The sequence below is a fragment of the Sminthopsis crassicaudata genome, chromosome 2 (assembly GCF_048593235.1).
Source record: "Sminthopsis crassicaudata isolate SCR6 chromosome 2, ASM4859323v1, whole genome shotgun sequence".
Lineage (NCBI taxonomy): Eukaryota > Metazoa > Chordata > Mammalia > Dasyuromorphia > Dasyuridae > Sminthopsis > Sminthopsis crassicaudata.
Window position 1 is genome coordinate 454,244,072 of NC_133618.1, and position 14,929 is coordinate 454,259,000.

A 14,929-nucleotide genomic window follows, 5' to 3' on the forward strand; every position below is an offset into this window, starting at 1 on the left:
GAGAAGAGCTCACATTGGATAGCTTTTATCTTTATTAAGCAGAAGTCATGATCACCTTATAGAAAAGTAATGAGGGCAAAGGTAGATGGAAGTCTGAGGTAAGTAAAAATAGATCTCAAAATCACTGTAAGAAATGAGAGTGGGAGTCAACAAAATGAATAAGAGAATTCAGGTAATGCTGACTCAACATGCACAAAGGACTGACCATTGTCAGTTCTTGGTATTATGAACCCAGCTATATTTGAGGAAACTTACAAGTACCTAAGAAGGAAAGAAAAACTATATCTGCTTCTTTTTAAGGATTGTAATGATTTCTAGCTCGTTATACTGAAGCTCTTTGTGGGGAGTTCTAGTTAATTTTAGTGAAATAAAGTTAAAGTTGAGGGATTTTTTTTAAGTAGCACAGTTACCAATGGCCCCAAATTATCATTTAACCTCTTAAAGCTATTTAAAGGAATAAATTACTTCATTACACACAGTTCCTTGAGTGCAACCTGGTGATGTGTTGGGCCATCTTCTTTCCTAGGGAACTAAAGAATCAATGTCACTTCATTGTCCATGTTTCAGCCTCACATCAACAAATCAAAAGATTAAAAACTAAAAAAAAATCTTAGGTTCAATTTAGCCTCAAGATTTTATGATTGCAATGAGGTGAAAACAGCAGAAGATAGAGTGACTTGCATAATGGACCCATTCATATCTATATTTACCTAGGCACTGTAGAGAATTGAAAAGTCATCCAAATGAGGATCTTCATCATTTTAATCTGGCCTAAAGGTTTTTATTTTTATCTCTAAACATCTGTTTTGATTTGTCCTGATCCAGCTCTTCCCTTGGTTAGTTGATGAAAACATAGCCTAAGACTAATACTGTCCTAAAGATGCTGCTCCTTCTGACAGGCATTTCTGTTCATCTGGTTTACAGTGTTTGGAATCTTAGTGATATCTTTGGATCATCAAACCCATCTCTCATAGCCAATCAGTTATAGTGTCAATGCCACTTCCTCAACATATCTGACTTTTGTGTTCTCCTCTCTTTTCCTATCATTCTTCAAGATTATCATAAAGACTCCTAATGGTTCTTTTAATCTCAGATCTCTCCCTCAAAATGTTTGTCAGAATGATTGTTCCTCGTCTGATCATATCAGTTCTTTTCACAAAAACCTATATTAATGACGACATAAGGTTCCAGTATCTTTACTTCATAATGTAAAGTGCTCCATAATTGAAGGCAGTGCTGTACGTAGTTCACATTACTTCCCTCTATATATTCTATGTTCCAGCCAAACAAGACAAATCTAGTCCCAGAATACACCTTGCACTTCATAGCCTCTCTTTGTTCACACTGTTCCTTGAGCCTAAAAAGTCCTTTTCTCCACCTCTGTAAACTTCTACCCATCCTTTAAAACATTGATGTTATCATTTCCATGAACACTGTTCTGACTCCTATTCACTCATCCCTAGCAGTAACAGCCTCCTCCCTTGGACCTAACATAATCCTTTGTTTTATACTTCTCAAGTGCACTGCTATTCTTGCTAATCATCTGAGTGTGTGATTTATCCCTGTACTAGGCTGGAAGATCTGTGAAGAGAAGGATTATGATTTTTCAAAAAATGTATCTTTCCTAACATACAATATAGGGTTCTCTTTATTATAAGTGGTAACTACACATATATGAGTGTATGTATGTAGTAGCAGCAACATCTAAACTAATACTAAGCAAATACATCAGTAAACAAAACCCTAGAGCCTGTGTTTGTGCAATTCTAGGGTATCTAGATGAAAATAGAAAAGCCTGGGCAGTCATCCATATGTTTTCTCTAAATGACATCAAACATCAGTATATGTGTGGGTATGTGTGTATATGGTATATCATATACATATTTATATATCATAAGTACATATATTTATGTTTTATATATGCCAATAAATAGGCATGGAATCAGGAGGACCTGAGTTCAAATATGGCCCAAAGACTTATCAGCTGGGTGACCCTGGGCAAGTCACTTGATCCTGTTTGCCTCAGTTTTCTCATCTGTAAAATGAACTTGAGAAGGAAACAGCAAACCTCTCCAGCATCTTTGCCAAGAAAACCCCAATTAGGATCAGGAAGAGTTGGACAAAACTGAAACAACTGAATATGTTTGTATATGTATATGTGTACATATTTACACATATTTACAAATGTATATAAATGTGTGTTTGTGTATATTGAAAAAACATTTTTGTTGAATTGAAAAGAATATTGTATCTGTGTTGCAATGTTTTGTTCTGGGAATTTTATAGTTAATCACTACATCATTAAAATGGCAAAGTGGATGGAATGCTAGGCTTGAGTTAGAAAGAACTATGTTCTAAAAGAATTAGATGTGTGTGATATTGGGCAGATTCTTTATCTTTGTTGTCTCGGTTTCCCCATTTGTAAAAAGAGGATAATAATAGCATTTCCTTCCCAGGGTTGTGTTGAGGATCAAATGATATAATAATTACAAAGCATTTAGCAGTGCCTAGTCCTATATAGAAGTTATTAGTAGTAATATCATTATTATTATCATCAGTACTAACAATTAACCTCTCGGCCCCAGTTTCCTCATTTGTAAAAATGATAGCATCTACCTCCCAGGGCTAATGTGAAAGCCAAAAGAGATAATATATGTAAAGAGTTTTTTAATCTTAAGATGAAATTTAAATACTGGTGATTTTTAAGTCAACAAGGCCTCTGATTTTTAGACTAACTACAGTTTTGGTCTTGAAGAATAAGACAGTGCTGTCATAAGCTTCAGATTATTTGGCTTGTGGAACATCTTAGTGAACTGATTAACCTTAAATCTGTGGTCTTTTCCTAGTATAGCAATGAAGAGTAGTGTTTGGAGCTCTCTGGCTGTGTCTATAATGCCAAAACACACAGTGATAAAAGTGAAGAATCCGATTGTGTTATGGGCTTTTTCTACACAGTGTCAACTATCTGGATCTTTGGGAATTACCAGCTGTTTGGTGTTATTTAAATAAAACATCTGGATGACTGCCCAAAACATTCTATTTTCATCCAGGTTTTCTTCTAGCATTGCACAGATACAGCCTCTCGGGTTTTGTTTACTGCAAGCTGATGTATTTGTTTAGTATCCAGAGCTGAGGAGTTGCTGTTAACACACACACTCAGGGTATTGAGGGAAAAATAGTTCCGGAATGGACTGCCTGTTGAAGCAAAACCTTGGTCAATTTAGCATTAAGAATACTGTAATTCTCAATAGGGAAAGCAAGGAGGATGGGGCTGAAAATCAATCAGATTAAATATATTTTTCAATGTAGAAAGAAAAGTTTAAAATTGGGAATTATTTGCTTTGCTTAGGAGTAGACTTTGAAACATCTTCCATTCTTGTACAGAAAATGTACTTCACCTAAAATTAGATCTTTTATTGTTTCCAAAAACAGAAATGATTCTATTTTGGAATCTTGGAGACAGAAGAGTTACTGAATGAAATAGGCCTACTTACTTCTGGAAGCACGATTTTGGGTTTTAAGACCTAAGGGACAAAGGAAATGAATTGAGTGATCTCAACTATAAGGGTTACTTGCATTCAGTTGTCTTTACTTAAAAAAAAAAAAAACAAAAAAAAACTTCTTTGCAAAAACATTGTCAGGAATGGTGTTTCAGGAGGCAGAAGGGAAGAATTTTGTATTAAATAAGAAGGGCACCCACTATCATAAGAACAGTTCCCTTCCCCATAACACTTTACATTTTAAATCCACTTTATGTACATTCTTATTTGAGTTATCAAATATCCCTATCAAAGAAGTCATGTAAGTATTATTATTTCCACTTCACAGATGAGAAAACTGAAGATTAGAGCATGGTTCAAGGTCACATGGATTGTAAGTGAAAGTAACAGAAGTTAGAGTATTAGTATGGAAGGATTACCCATTTAGAACAAGAAGAATCTTCAAGAATCCAATTCCTTCATTTTATAGACCTGATCAGAAGTGATGCCCAAATAACTTATTCAAGGTCATTCAAGGACTAACTGTCAGAACCAAAGTTTGAACTCAAGGGCTTCTCCCTCCAAATACAGGACTCTTTTCAATGTTCCATGCCATGAAATGTCACATAAGATACACACACTTTTTTGACACGAAAAATTTGTGGGGGGAGAATTTGAAGACTTAGTGATAATATTGCCAAAAAAAAAGAAGTGTCACAGAAGCTTTTTTAATGTACATAAGGGAATAAAAGAATGTTCAGAAAGAAGCAAGATAGCTTTTAAAATACTATATTGAATTTATTATGTACTCTTTTTAAAAAAAAAAGCTAGCATATTGTAGTAAAGACTCATGTAATCTTTTCATGTTCTACTTTGTATATGGAAACAGGTTTTTCTTAGTGTTTATGAAGTTCAGAATGTATTGTAATTTTTTTTATTTTATTATGAAAGTAAGAAATAAAACAAGTCTTTAAAGATTTTTAAACATCCATGATAACAAGACAGCTTTCTAGCCACATTGGTTAGAGAGCAAATAATGAAGTGGTGGTTTTCTGTGGAAAACTGGGAGCACAAATCACTTTTAGACTCTACATTTCATGATTCCTGAGATAATGTCTCTTCCTTTCTTTATCATTTTAATAAAGCAAAGTCAAAAGAAAAAAAAATCATCTCTTTTGGTGCTGCCCATCTTAGCCAATAAGAATTGTTAGAAATGGATTATAAAGTGATCTTTATTCCACTCTGATGCCCTTCGAGCTTGCCAAACTGCCAAAATTAAAATGTCTTCGGTACAGAAAAGCCAACCAAAAAACTCTAGGGCAATCGAGGCTGTTTGTGTTTAAATTCAGGGTAACATGAGGTTTGTGACTGGAAAACTAAAGATCCAGTTAGAAAAGATTTTTGTTTTAGCCTACAGCTAACTTGAGGTACAAACAAACGCAGTTCCTGCTAATCACATTCCTACTGTCCTTGTAAAGACTTGCCCTGAGCCTCCAAGGAAGAAAGACGGATTGCTCCCTCCTGGGTTGTAAATGAATCTTTCTGGAAACAGACCTCTATAGCAAGAGCCCTTAAGCTTGTTTCAATAAACAGTCCTTATAAGAAGATGATCATTAATCCTTTGGCAATGTGCACATGCTCTCTAGATGTGTTCCTGGGTGTAACCTCACATTGAATATACTTGAATATGTAATACATCCTGGCCAATAAGAGTTGGCTTCACATATAATTTGTTTAGCTCTGTAGTTGATATTGAATTTTGTAGGATTATCAATAAATAGATGGATAGATAAGTAGGTAGGTAGCTAGATAATTGAAGGTTAAAAGATATAATTCACTGAACTTTCTATTCATGTGATGCATTTTTGGTAGCTAACAACCAACAGTAAACTGAACTATGGCTGGGGTAGAAAAATTTCAGTGACTTAAAAACACAAAGCATCTATGACTAGAATGATTCTAATTTTTTAAAGTTTAAATGAATGATTTTCCTGCTTTTGATTTTTAGCAAACCCTGAAAGAAGCAGAAATATAAATTCAAAATGACAAAACTTTTTTTTTTTGCAAAAATATCAGTCCTTTTTCTCCCCTCCCCAAGTGTCTCTTCCATGCTAAGCACTTCTCTGATTGGGACGCAACAGGATGGAAAAGTAATTAAGTAAAAATGTTTAATCTCCACCTAATAGTTAATTAAAAGTACAGATTTTTTTAAAAATCCCATTGGCAACCAGAACTGTGTATGTATGTGCGTATACATATGCACACATACATAAAAATGCTTGCATATATATATATATATACATGCATGTAGACATGTGTGTGTGATTTGGATCATTTCATTAAAGTATTTGACCCTAGAAATTTCTAATATCGCTATTGCCTCAGTTATGGTACAACAGGAAATAAATTCAAAAATAAAAATGTATTAGTAGCAACCTTTCAATATTGTCCTTAATACTTAACAATCATCCAATGCCTGGGCTTAGTCCCTGGGAAGTTCTTGGTTACAAATAAAAATGTTTTGTACTGTTTCCAAATTGAATAAGGGAAAGAGACCAGTGGGGAAGTGCATTTCACAGGCTGAGGAAGAAGATTTGATAATCATTTGTAATTGTGTCAGATAACTGGGTACTACAAATTGGCAATTGACAGATTTGTAATTCAGAAAGGGCCAGACCAAATACAATGGTACATTAATATACACTGATTGCTCCCTAGGATATTATAGGAGGTGAAGGGAGGGGGCTGTAGTAACTCTAATTAAAATAAAAGGGAAAGTAACTTTCACTTATAAAGCCATTCACAATACAATGGGCCTGTGGGATTTCCTGGTGGTGAAGCTTCGGCAGTAATGAAGTCATTTAATTTTAATTTGGATGAAACATGTACAACAGAACACCTGGAGGCCCTGGTCGTTGATGCCCACAAAACCACAAGGCTCATAGACCAATGAACATGTATATTTGCTTGTAAGCTTTCACAATTCTATCCTCTGTGCCAGAATCCTACTTTTGTTTTAAACCTCATTTGCTCAAAAATATCACCATTGCTGATGTTTGGGGTCAGGGAAAAAGAATAAATTTCTAGCTAGTACAGTATGAAGCCCATTAATTTATGTCACCATTTCCTGATTTAGTGTGAGGTTGTCTGAGTGCCAAGATTCCCTTCTCAGAATATCATGTCTTCAGCCAACTTTTTTTGGGGCAGTTTACAGTTTTATCTTAAAGGCAGAGTAAAGAAAGGAAAAGAAATAAATCCTAGCAGATTAGCCTCTATGTATCAGATAGACTGAAAAGAAGAGCAATAGGAGGATTTGTGGTGGTTGTTATCATTCATTCAAGAGAGTTTCATGAAAACCAAGCCAAAATGTTTAGGGAGAAGTTGTAAATAAGAGGCTTGCTCTGATATCTAGATTTGGGATTGCTACCGCAGGGTAAACAGGCTTTCCAAGGAGAGAGACTGCAAACCTCTTAATAGAACTAACTGTACATTCATCACCAACATCCTGCCTCTGGGTGGTGATCAATGCTTGTTTCATCAGTTAGAGATGAAAACACCTTGTAATATGAAATTCCTACTTTGTACAAATGTTGGTGGGTTTGGGAAGGAAAAGGGTTTGTGAAGGGAGTGAGAATCTGGCTCATCACATCTAGGGTGTGACCTGACTTCTGAAATTTGATTTCTCTTCTGGATATTGATTCTTCTTTTCTTCCTTCTTTCTAAGAGCTTGGAAACGCACCTCTCACCTCCAAATGAGGTACATGCAACAAATTTTAATATGAAAAATACATTTTGAGAATAAGCCCTAATAGTTGTGATGAAAGAGAAACAGAATTCAAAATATCTTAGCAGATTTTTCTAAACAATTTTATAAGATTAAAGTGAGAAAATTTTAGCAAATGAAAGCCTAAGATATAGATTATTTTTATTAATGAGAAAGTAGTTGATTTTAGACACTTTTAGCTCAGAATTCCCTTAAAGGTAGAGCTTGGAGAATCTTGTTCTTGAATTCATTGTATTTTGTTGTTAGGAAGAGAAATAGTCCTTTAAATCTCCATCTGCTTTCACTTAACATATATAAAATCCTAATTTCATGGAAAAGAATGAATAGTTATCAATTTAAAGGATGTACTTAAACTTCTCAGTTTTGACAAATTATAGAGTTAACTGTGCCTAGACAGTGTATATTTCTTAGAACTGAAGATACTAATGGCATTAAAACAAAAAGGCAGTATGTTTTAAGTGAAAGAAAAAATGTATTTAGAATATGAAGACCTGAATTCATGTTCTACTTTTTACTTATGTGACTTTGGCCAAGACACTTTTCTTCCTCTGGGCTTCAAGGCAAAATGTGGGAATGGGACTGGATTATCTCAGAAGCCCTTTCTAGCTCTGACATTCCATTGAGTCTTTACTGTCACTGAAATCAGATTTTAAATTTATGTTGGATTTATTCTATACTATATTTCCTCAGGGTTTTCAAAATGTCAACTGATCCAGAGGGCTATCTATTTTAGGTTTTTTTGTTTTTGTTTTTATTTGTGTGTTTTGGGGTTGTTGTTGGTTTGTTTTTGTTTTTTTCATTTTAAGGACTTCAAAAGCACCATTCTGCTGAAGTAATGGGATTGTATAGACTAAAAGGGAAGAAGGGGAAATTCATTGTGTCTGAACATTACAGTCTAGCTTTGGGATTCAAGTTATAAGAACAGTGAAATGCAGGACACAGCAGGTAGCCCATATACACAATGGAAATCACAACCTAGCTCATCCCTAATGCTGACTACAAAACTTCTATTCAAATAAAGTACCTGTTCACTGCCAAAAAAAAAAAAAAAAAAAAAAAAAAAAAAGGCTTTGAAACTTCAGAAGCCTGACTTAGTGATTTTAAATTATGCTTTCCAAGGGCCAGTGGTAAATAAATTTTGTTGAAGAGCTGGCACTGTCAAATTTTCATTTCTGTTTATGTTTGAACCAAGCTCTGGGTTCCTGTCTAAAGCAACTTTTAGCCCAACAATGATCTTTCCAAGGATCCAGAGATTTTCATCTAATTAAATGGTACTCTTCTTCACTGTATTATTCAAAAACGGGAACACAAAACTATATTTGACAGTACACAATTCAGACTCTGGATCTAGTGTTTCTATTGGTTCTTTTTTTTTTAACTCTCTAAATTTCCTTCTTCAATCTTTATAAGGATTAAATAGTCAGACAGTCTTTAAGCTACTAGTAAAATTTCATCTGAATGTATAAATCACCATTTAGATCATCCTTCATCATAGAACATATTTATCATCTGTGAACTACACACCTTTAAAGGGGTAAGGTTAATGGGCTTTCTCTTTATAAATATATGAAATATAAAAGGTAAAGATGAACTGTTGATAGGGGGAAAGGGAAGAGAGGAGAAAGGAAGAGGGAAGAAAAAAGCTACAGTGGTACCCAAAAGCTTTGCTTGATCAACCCATTTGGGCTTCTTATTACTAGAGTGCATGGTCAACATGCCCAGTTCTTTCTAGGAATTAAAAAAACGTTTCCCACCTGGGTTCAAATGCTGACTCTTCCAACTTACTACATATGATTGGAATCATTTAACTTCTGGGCCTCAGCTTCTTCTCCTGTAAAAAGAGTTGCATCAGAGGGACTAGATCCCTTACAGCTCTAAATTCTATGAACTCTTATGAAATTTAATGCAGAAATGTTTCCCAAAGGTGTTTGGGAAGGAAGATAAGGGAAAGGGGAAAATAAAGGAACAGGAAATAATTGCTAACTATAGGGTGCTATAGTGGAAAGAACTCCACAGTTCTAGAGGAGGTTCTAGTCCAGCTCTGACACTTAATCTGGAATCTCCTAATAATTATTTCCCTCTTTAAAGTCTCTTTTTCTTCTGTAAAATTACTAGAGTCGGACTAGATCTTTTCTAGTTCCAACATTTTATGTTCTATGATCCAAGTCTGTGATTCTACTGTGGGGCTTCTGCATAGAATTCATTGCAGACTAGAAACCTGTCTTGGAACGCAGGGGTCACGGAACACTGAGCATAGCACAGGAAGTAGAAAGAGCAGGTGTCCATTCTCCTTGTCAGTTTCCCAAGAATCCAAGCCTGGGGCTGCTCTGCCCGAGACATTCCACGGAGGATCTCGGAAGCAGTGGCAGTGTCTGAGTGGTAAGTTGTAAATGGATGTAGGCAGGCAGACAGGCTTCAGGAAACCGCTCTCACCCCTAACAATGCAAAGACAAACTGCTACTATTGCTGTGGTGGATGTCACTAGGACACAAGCCCTCTCTCCATTACACTCCACATTGTAGAATCTACACAACACTAAAGACTCACCAAAAACTTTATGCAGGGAAGGGCTAATTCCTGTTTTATCCCTCTTCCCCCAAATTTACAAGGAATTTTAAGTCAGCATTTTATTCCTGAATCCAAGGCCGCCTGCCAGTCCCTCTTCCACCTACCTTGACTGCCTCAGCATGGGTCACTCGGCCCAAAGACTTGTCGTTCACTCTCAGGATCTGGTCACCCACCCTTAGCCCTTCCTTCTCCGCCAGGGAACCTGGTTCCACAAGGGACACGTAAATTCCCACGCCGTGCTCAGAGCCACCTCGGATACTGAAGCCGAGACCCTCGTTGGTCTTACTTCTCCGGAGACTCACGAGTCGGACCTCTCCACGCAGCTCCTCCAGAGGCGCCCCCTCGAGGCCAGGGCCGAAGTCCACTTGGGACGGTCTGCTGGACAGCGACTGGGGCTGCGGGAGCCAGTAGGCGGCAGGAGGAGGAGAGGCGGCGGCCGCACCGTCCAGCAGCCCCGGGCCGGCCCCGTTGGGGCCCCCGGGGGCCGATGCGACGTGAGACTTGAGGTAGGGCCCCTCAGACGTGTACTGGTCGAAGAGCAGCTGGTCGGAGCGAGGGATGACCAGGCGCAGCATGGGTAGCAGCTGCCGCTTGTCGGGGCTGTCAAGCAGCAGGCGCAGGGTCCGCACCAGGTCGTAGACGTTCCTCCGCGAGTGGTAAGCATTCAGGCAATGGGTAAACTGCTCCCGCTCCGCATCGCTCAGCAGCAAGTTGAGTGCATGGTGCAGCTTGCGCACGTTGCCCGACAGCAGCCGAAGCCCGCTGCCAGCCGAGCCAGCCGCCGCCCCGGCCGCCGAGCCCAGAGAGCCGGTGGAGGACGAGGTCACCGACAGGCGGTCCAGCTGGGTGCTCATCTCCCGACCTCAGGTTTGCTAGGAAGCAGGGAGCCCTGGAGGCTTGATGGGGATGAAAAAGGGGATTTTGCAGCTTCGGACCTCCTTCCCCCCTGCCAAGTCAGAGTATCCTCGGGCTCCCCCAGCCAGGCCACTGCTTCTCCCTGGCCTGGGGGACCCCCACCACCTCAATCGAGGGTTCTACTCCCGAATCCCCGGGCAAAGCAAGCTGGGAGAGCCCCGAACTGTCAAAAAAAGATCTTGGGGCATGTCCGGAGCCCAGGACCGTCCCCAGCGAAAGGTTCCTCGCAATGCAAAATTGGAGAAAAGTGGAGAGAGGGATCCCCGCCTCAAAAGTGCGATGGGGGACTAGCGCCAGAAGTGCCCTGGAGCTGTCCCAAGAACAGGAGAAGCTGCTCGGAGGCCGCTCCGGAGCTCGCCAGCTCTCCAGGTCGGCAGCGGGGCACTTTTGCTAACTGTTGAGCTCCCCGCCCCCCGAGCTCCAGCGCCAGCCTCTGCTTCCAGCTTGTTCCTACGTCTTAGCTCTCAACCCGCCTCCTGCCCCCCCCCCACAACAACCTCCCCCTCCCGCGGGATCTTCAGGAAATGACGTCCCTTCTAGCGCCCTTCAGTTGCCAGGAGACAGAGTGATACAGTCTGGCCCCTGGAGAAGACAGGGGAAGGGGCGTGGGGAAAGTGGAGCTAGACCCGGGTGCCAGGATGCTCTCGATGCCGGTACGCGGCGTTGCTCCGGTCCAAGTTCTTGTGTTCTGATCGCTCCTCCACCCCTCACTTTACACTCCACTTGGGAGAATGCAAGGATAAGCTTCAGGGTTGGGGTTAAAATGCACAATTTGTCTGACCACAATCCAGAAAATAAAACGGGGAGGGGGGGGGGGGGAATGGAGCTAATGTTTTTCAAAGAAATCAAGGCACAGCTTCTTTTTTCTCCCTGAATTGTCTGAATAATTGCCTCAGTTCTCCTCTAGTTGGACCACAGTAGGCCCAGCTTAAATCAGTGTCTAGTGGACCCGGCTGTCGTTTTTTTAATAACCATTAAGCCAGCTTTAGGCATCTGCATTATAGCAGCTGGTCACCAGCAGTTAATAGCGACCGCCCTTTTCTTTCTTTTCAATTGCTGTTGAAGCTTTAATACAATTAGACAAACACATTTAAATTAAAAACAACAACACACACATCCTTTTCTTTCCCCCGAAATATATTTAACTGGCCATCTTCAAAGACTATCAAATATAGGGTGTAATGGATGCCATTCGGCTCTTCTGTGGATGTATTTCATGCTCAGCTTTCTCTTAGTTGGTTTTCTAATTATAATAACTGTGATTGGTTTGATAAATGCTTCCCTGGAGCTATGTATGCTATCACTTTGTTCCTGCAAAACTATGCACACAATCACATGCAGAATATCACTACCAGAGATGCTTATGAAAAGGTAATTTACTCTTGGGCGTCAGAAACAATGCTGGACACATAAGATGGAAAAAGAAAGGTTTTTTGGGGAAGATTTTGAAGGCTGTGCCAGTGGTATGCTTTTGTCCTTTGTGCTAGACAGAGTGCAGGAGGCTGAGACAGAGATATATCTGGCATAAGTGCCTTCCTATCAACTTACCCTTTGTGCTTTTTAAGGAGAGTCCCTATCTTGTTGTATGTCTGAAGATGACTTGGCTGTATGAGAAATAATCACTGAAAAACCCAAAATGTCTGTGCATTTGGAGGTTACCACTGGGCCTGATACACAAGGAAGAGGAGGCAAGATTTCTGAAAAGGTTTGACAGTACACTGCCCCCTTCAGAACTAAAATATTATTCTCCACATGAGTAATCATCATACTTTTTACTCAAAGTGAAATACTTTTAAAAGGTTAGAATTGTCTCCTGATGCTGATGAAATAGAAGCAAGCTTCTTCCCTTAAGAGATTGGAGGGAAGGAAACAATAAAAACAACAAGGACAAAATGGACTTGGCTAATAACATTTCTTGGATGTTGTTATTGTGTACTTTTCTATTTTTGATCTAATCTTTTCTGACAGTAGATCTTGAAAACTGTTTTATATTACAAAACCATTTAGGTTTATTTTCTTTATCCACTGGGATATGTTCTATAAAAGGTGATAAAAACCAGATTTAAATTCAATTTGGAATGTTTGTGGCAGCTCTTTTTGTAGTGGCTAGAAAATGGAAAATGAATGGATGTCCATCAATTGGAGAATGGTTGGGTAAATTATGGTATATGAATGTTATGGAATATTATTGCTCTGTAAGAAATGACCAGCAGGATGAATACATAGAGGCTTGGAGAGACTTACATGAGCTGATGCTGAGTGAAATGAGCAGAACCAGAAGATCACTATACACTTCAACAACAATACTGTATGAAGATATATTCTGATGGAAGTGGATATCTTCAACATAAAGAAGATCCAACTCACTTCCAGTTGATCAATGATGGACAGAAACAACTACACCCAGAGAAGGAACACTGGGAAGTGAATGTAAATTGTTAGCACTACTGTCTATCTACCTAGGTTACTTATACCTTCGGAATCCAATTCTTAACGTGCAACAAGAAAATTGGATTTACACACATATATTGTGTCTAGGTTATACTGTAACACATGTAATATGTATGGGATTGCCTGTCATCTAGGGGAAGGAGTAGAGGGAGGGAGGGGTAAATTTGGAAAAATGAATACAAGGGATAATGTTATAAAAAAATTACTCATGCATATGTACTGTCAATTTTTTTAAATAATTATAAAATTAATTAAAAAAATAATAATAAATAAATAAGTAATTCAATTTGGAGATGTACTTCCCATATCTGTTTAATCATTTATTTAATTCAGAAGTAGTGAAAGCCACTGTGTGAGACTACTATAACTACTATAGTAAGGGTCATAGGAACCAGTGCTAGAAGGAAGCTTAGATATATATATATATATATATATATATATATATATATATATATATATATATATATATATATGTCTATATACACAAACACGCCCATACACATACACATATACATTCACATGCATCTATGTGCTTATTTGTCCTCTGTTTTTCTGGAAGAGGATAGCATCTTCCTTTATAAGTCTAAGTTTTCCATATTTTTCTAAATATACCAGTTCATCATTTCCTATACCATAGCAATACTATTATTATATACCTTTAAACACATTTTTTTCCTTAAAAAGGAATTCTTTAAAAATCTCACCAGAGGAGTAAACTGAGACCCAGAGAGGGGAAATGATTTCCCCAAATCACACAAGAAGTCATTAGCATTGTCAGGGATTAGTGCTTAGGTCCTACGATCTAATCAACATAATTTGCACTAATAATAGGTTGTCTCTATAATTTCACGAGTTCAACTTTGTTGAAATTTTTAATATTCAAATTAATTTTAATTTAATTTTAAATTTTAATACTTACACTTAAATTTTAAAATGTAAAACCAAATACAACATTCACATCATATTCCATAGCTTTGAAATTACAAAGAATCTCCCTCTTTTTGACAAGGACACAGTGAGGCAGATAGTTTTAAATTTCCATTGGAAAATGTAGAAGGTGAGGCTGAGAAGTGTGAAAGGTTTCATATCAAATAGCAGAACCAAAGCTTACACTCAAATCTTCCCACTCAAACACCAGGATTCTTTCCACAGACTGCCGACTGACTTGAATACCGATAAAACAATATCAGGAGGGAAAAAAAGAAACAAAACAGCTGAACTGAGAGAGGAGGCCTTTTAAAAAGAGTGAAGGGATTTGTAGAGATTATATATCCCTGGGGCAGCTGGATGGCATAGTAGAGGACCCTGTAGTCAGAAGGACCTGAGTTCAAATGAGTCCTCAGACACTAGCTGTATGATCCTGGGCAAATCATTTAACCCTGTTTACCTCCATTTCTTCATCTGTAAAATAAGCTGGAGAAGCAAATGTCCAAGAAAATTTCAATGGGATCATGGAGAGTTGGACATGGTTGAAACAATAAAACATCCCTGATATCTTGGCAGGAGAAAATTCAGGGAAATGAGAGCTCTTATGACATTGACATGGCAGATTCTATTCCCTACAAACATAAACTGGATCTTAAATAGAATAAATGAGACAGCTTCTTCACTCTTAACTGTTACTATTAGAGAAGGGATTTCAATTAGTTGAGCAATCATTGGGTTGGTTCCACTCTGGAGTAACTAGGAAGACAATATCAAATGGGAAAAGGCAATTATTACCTACATGGTG

The 14,929-nt window shown here is 38.3% G+C and overlaps 1 protein-coding gene across 1 annotated transcript in view; it reads right to left on the bottom strand.

The window, feature by feature from the left end:
- The window catches only part of WHRN (whirlin), a 120,523-nt gene extending 109,329 nt beyond the window's left edge, over positions 1-11,194 (bottom strand). The window contains 1 exon segment of the mRNA XM_074292889.1: positions 9,936-11,194. Within this exon segment, the coding sequence (XP_074148990.1) occupies positions 9,936-10,685 (750 nt within the window). The 5' untranslated portion in view covers positions 10,686-11,194.
- Positions 11,195-14,929: the final 3,735 nt, after the last annotated feature.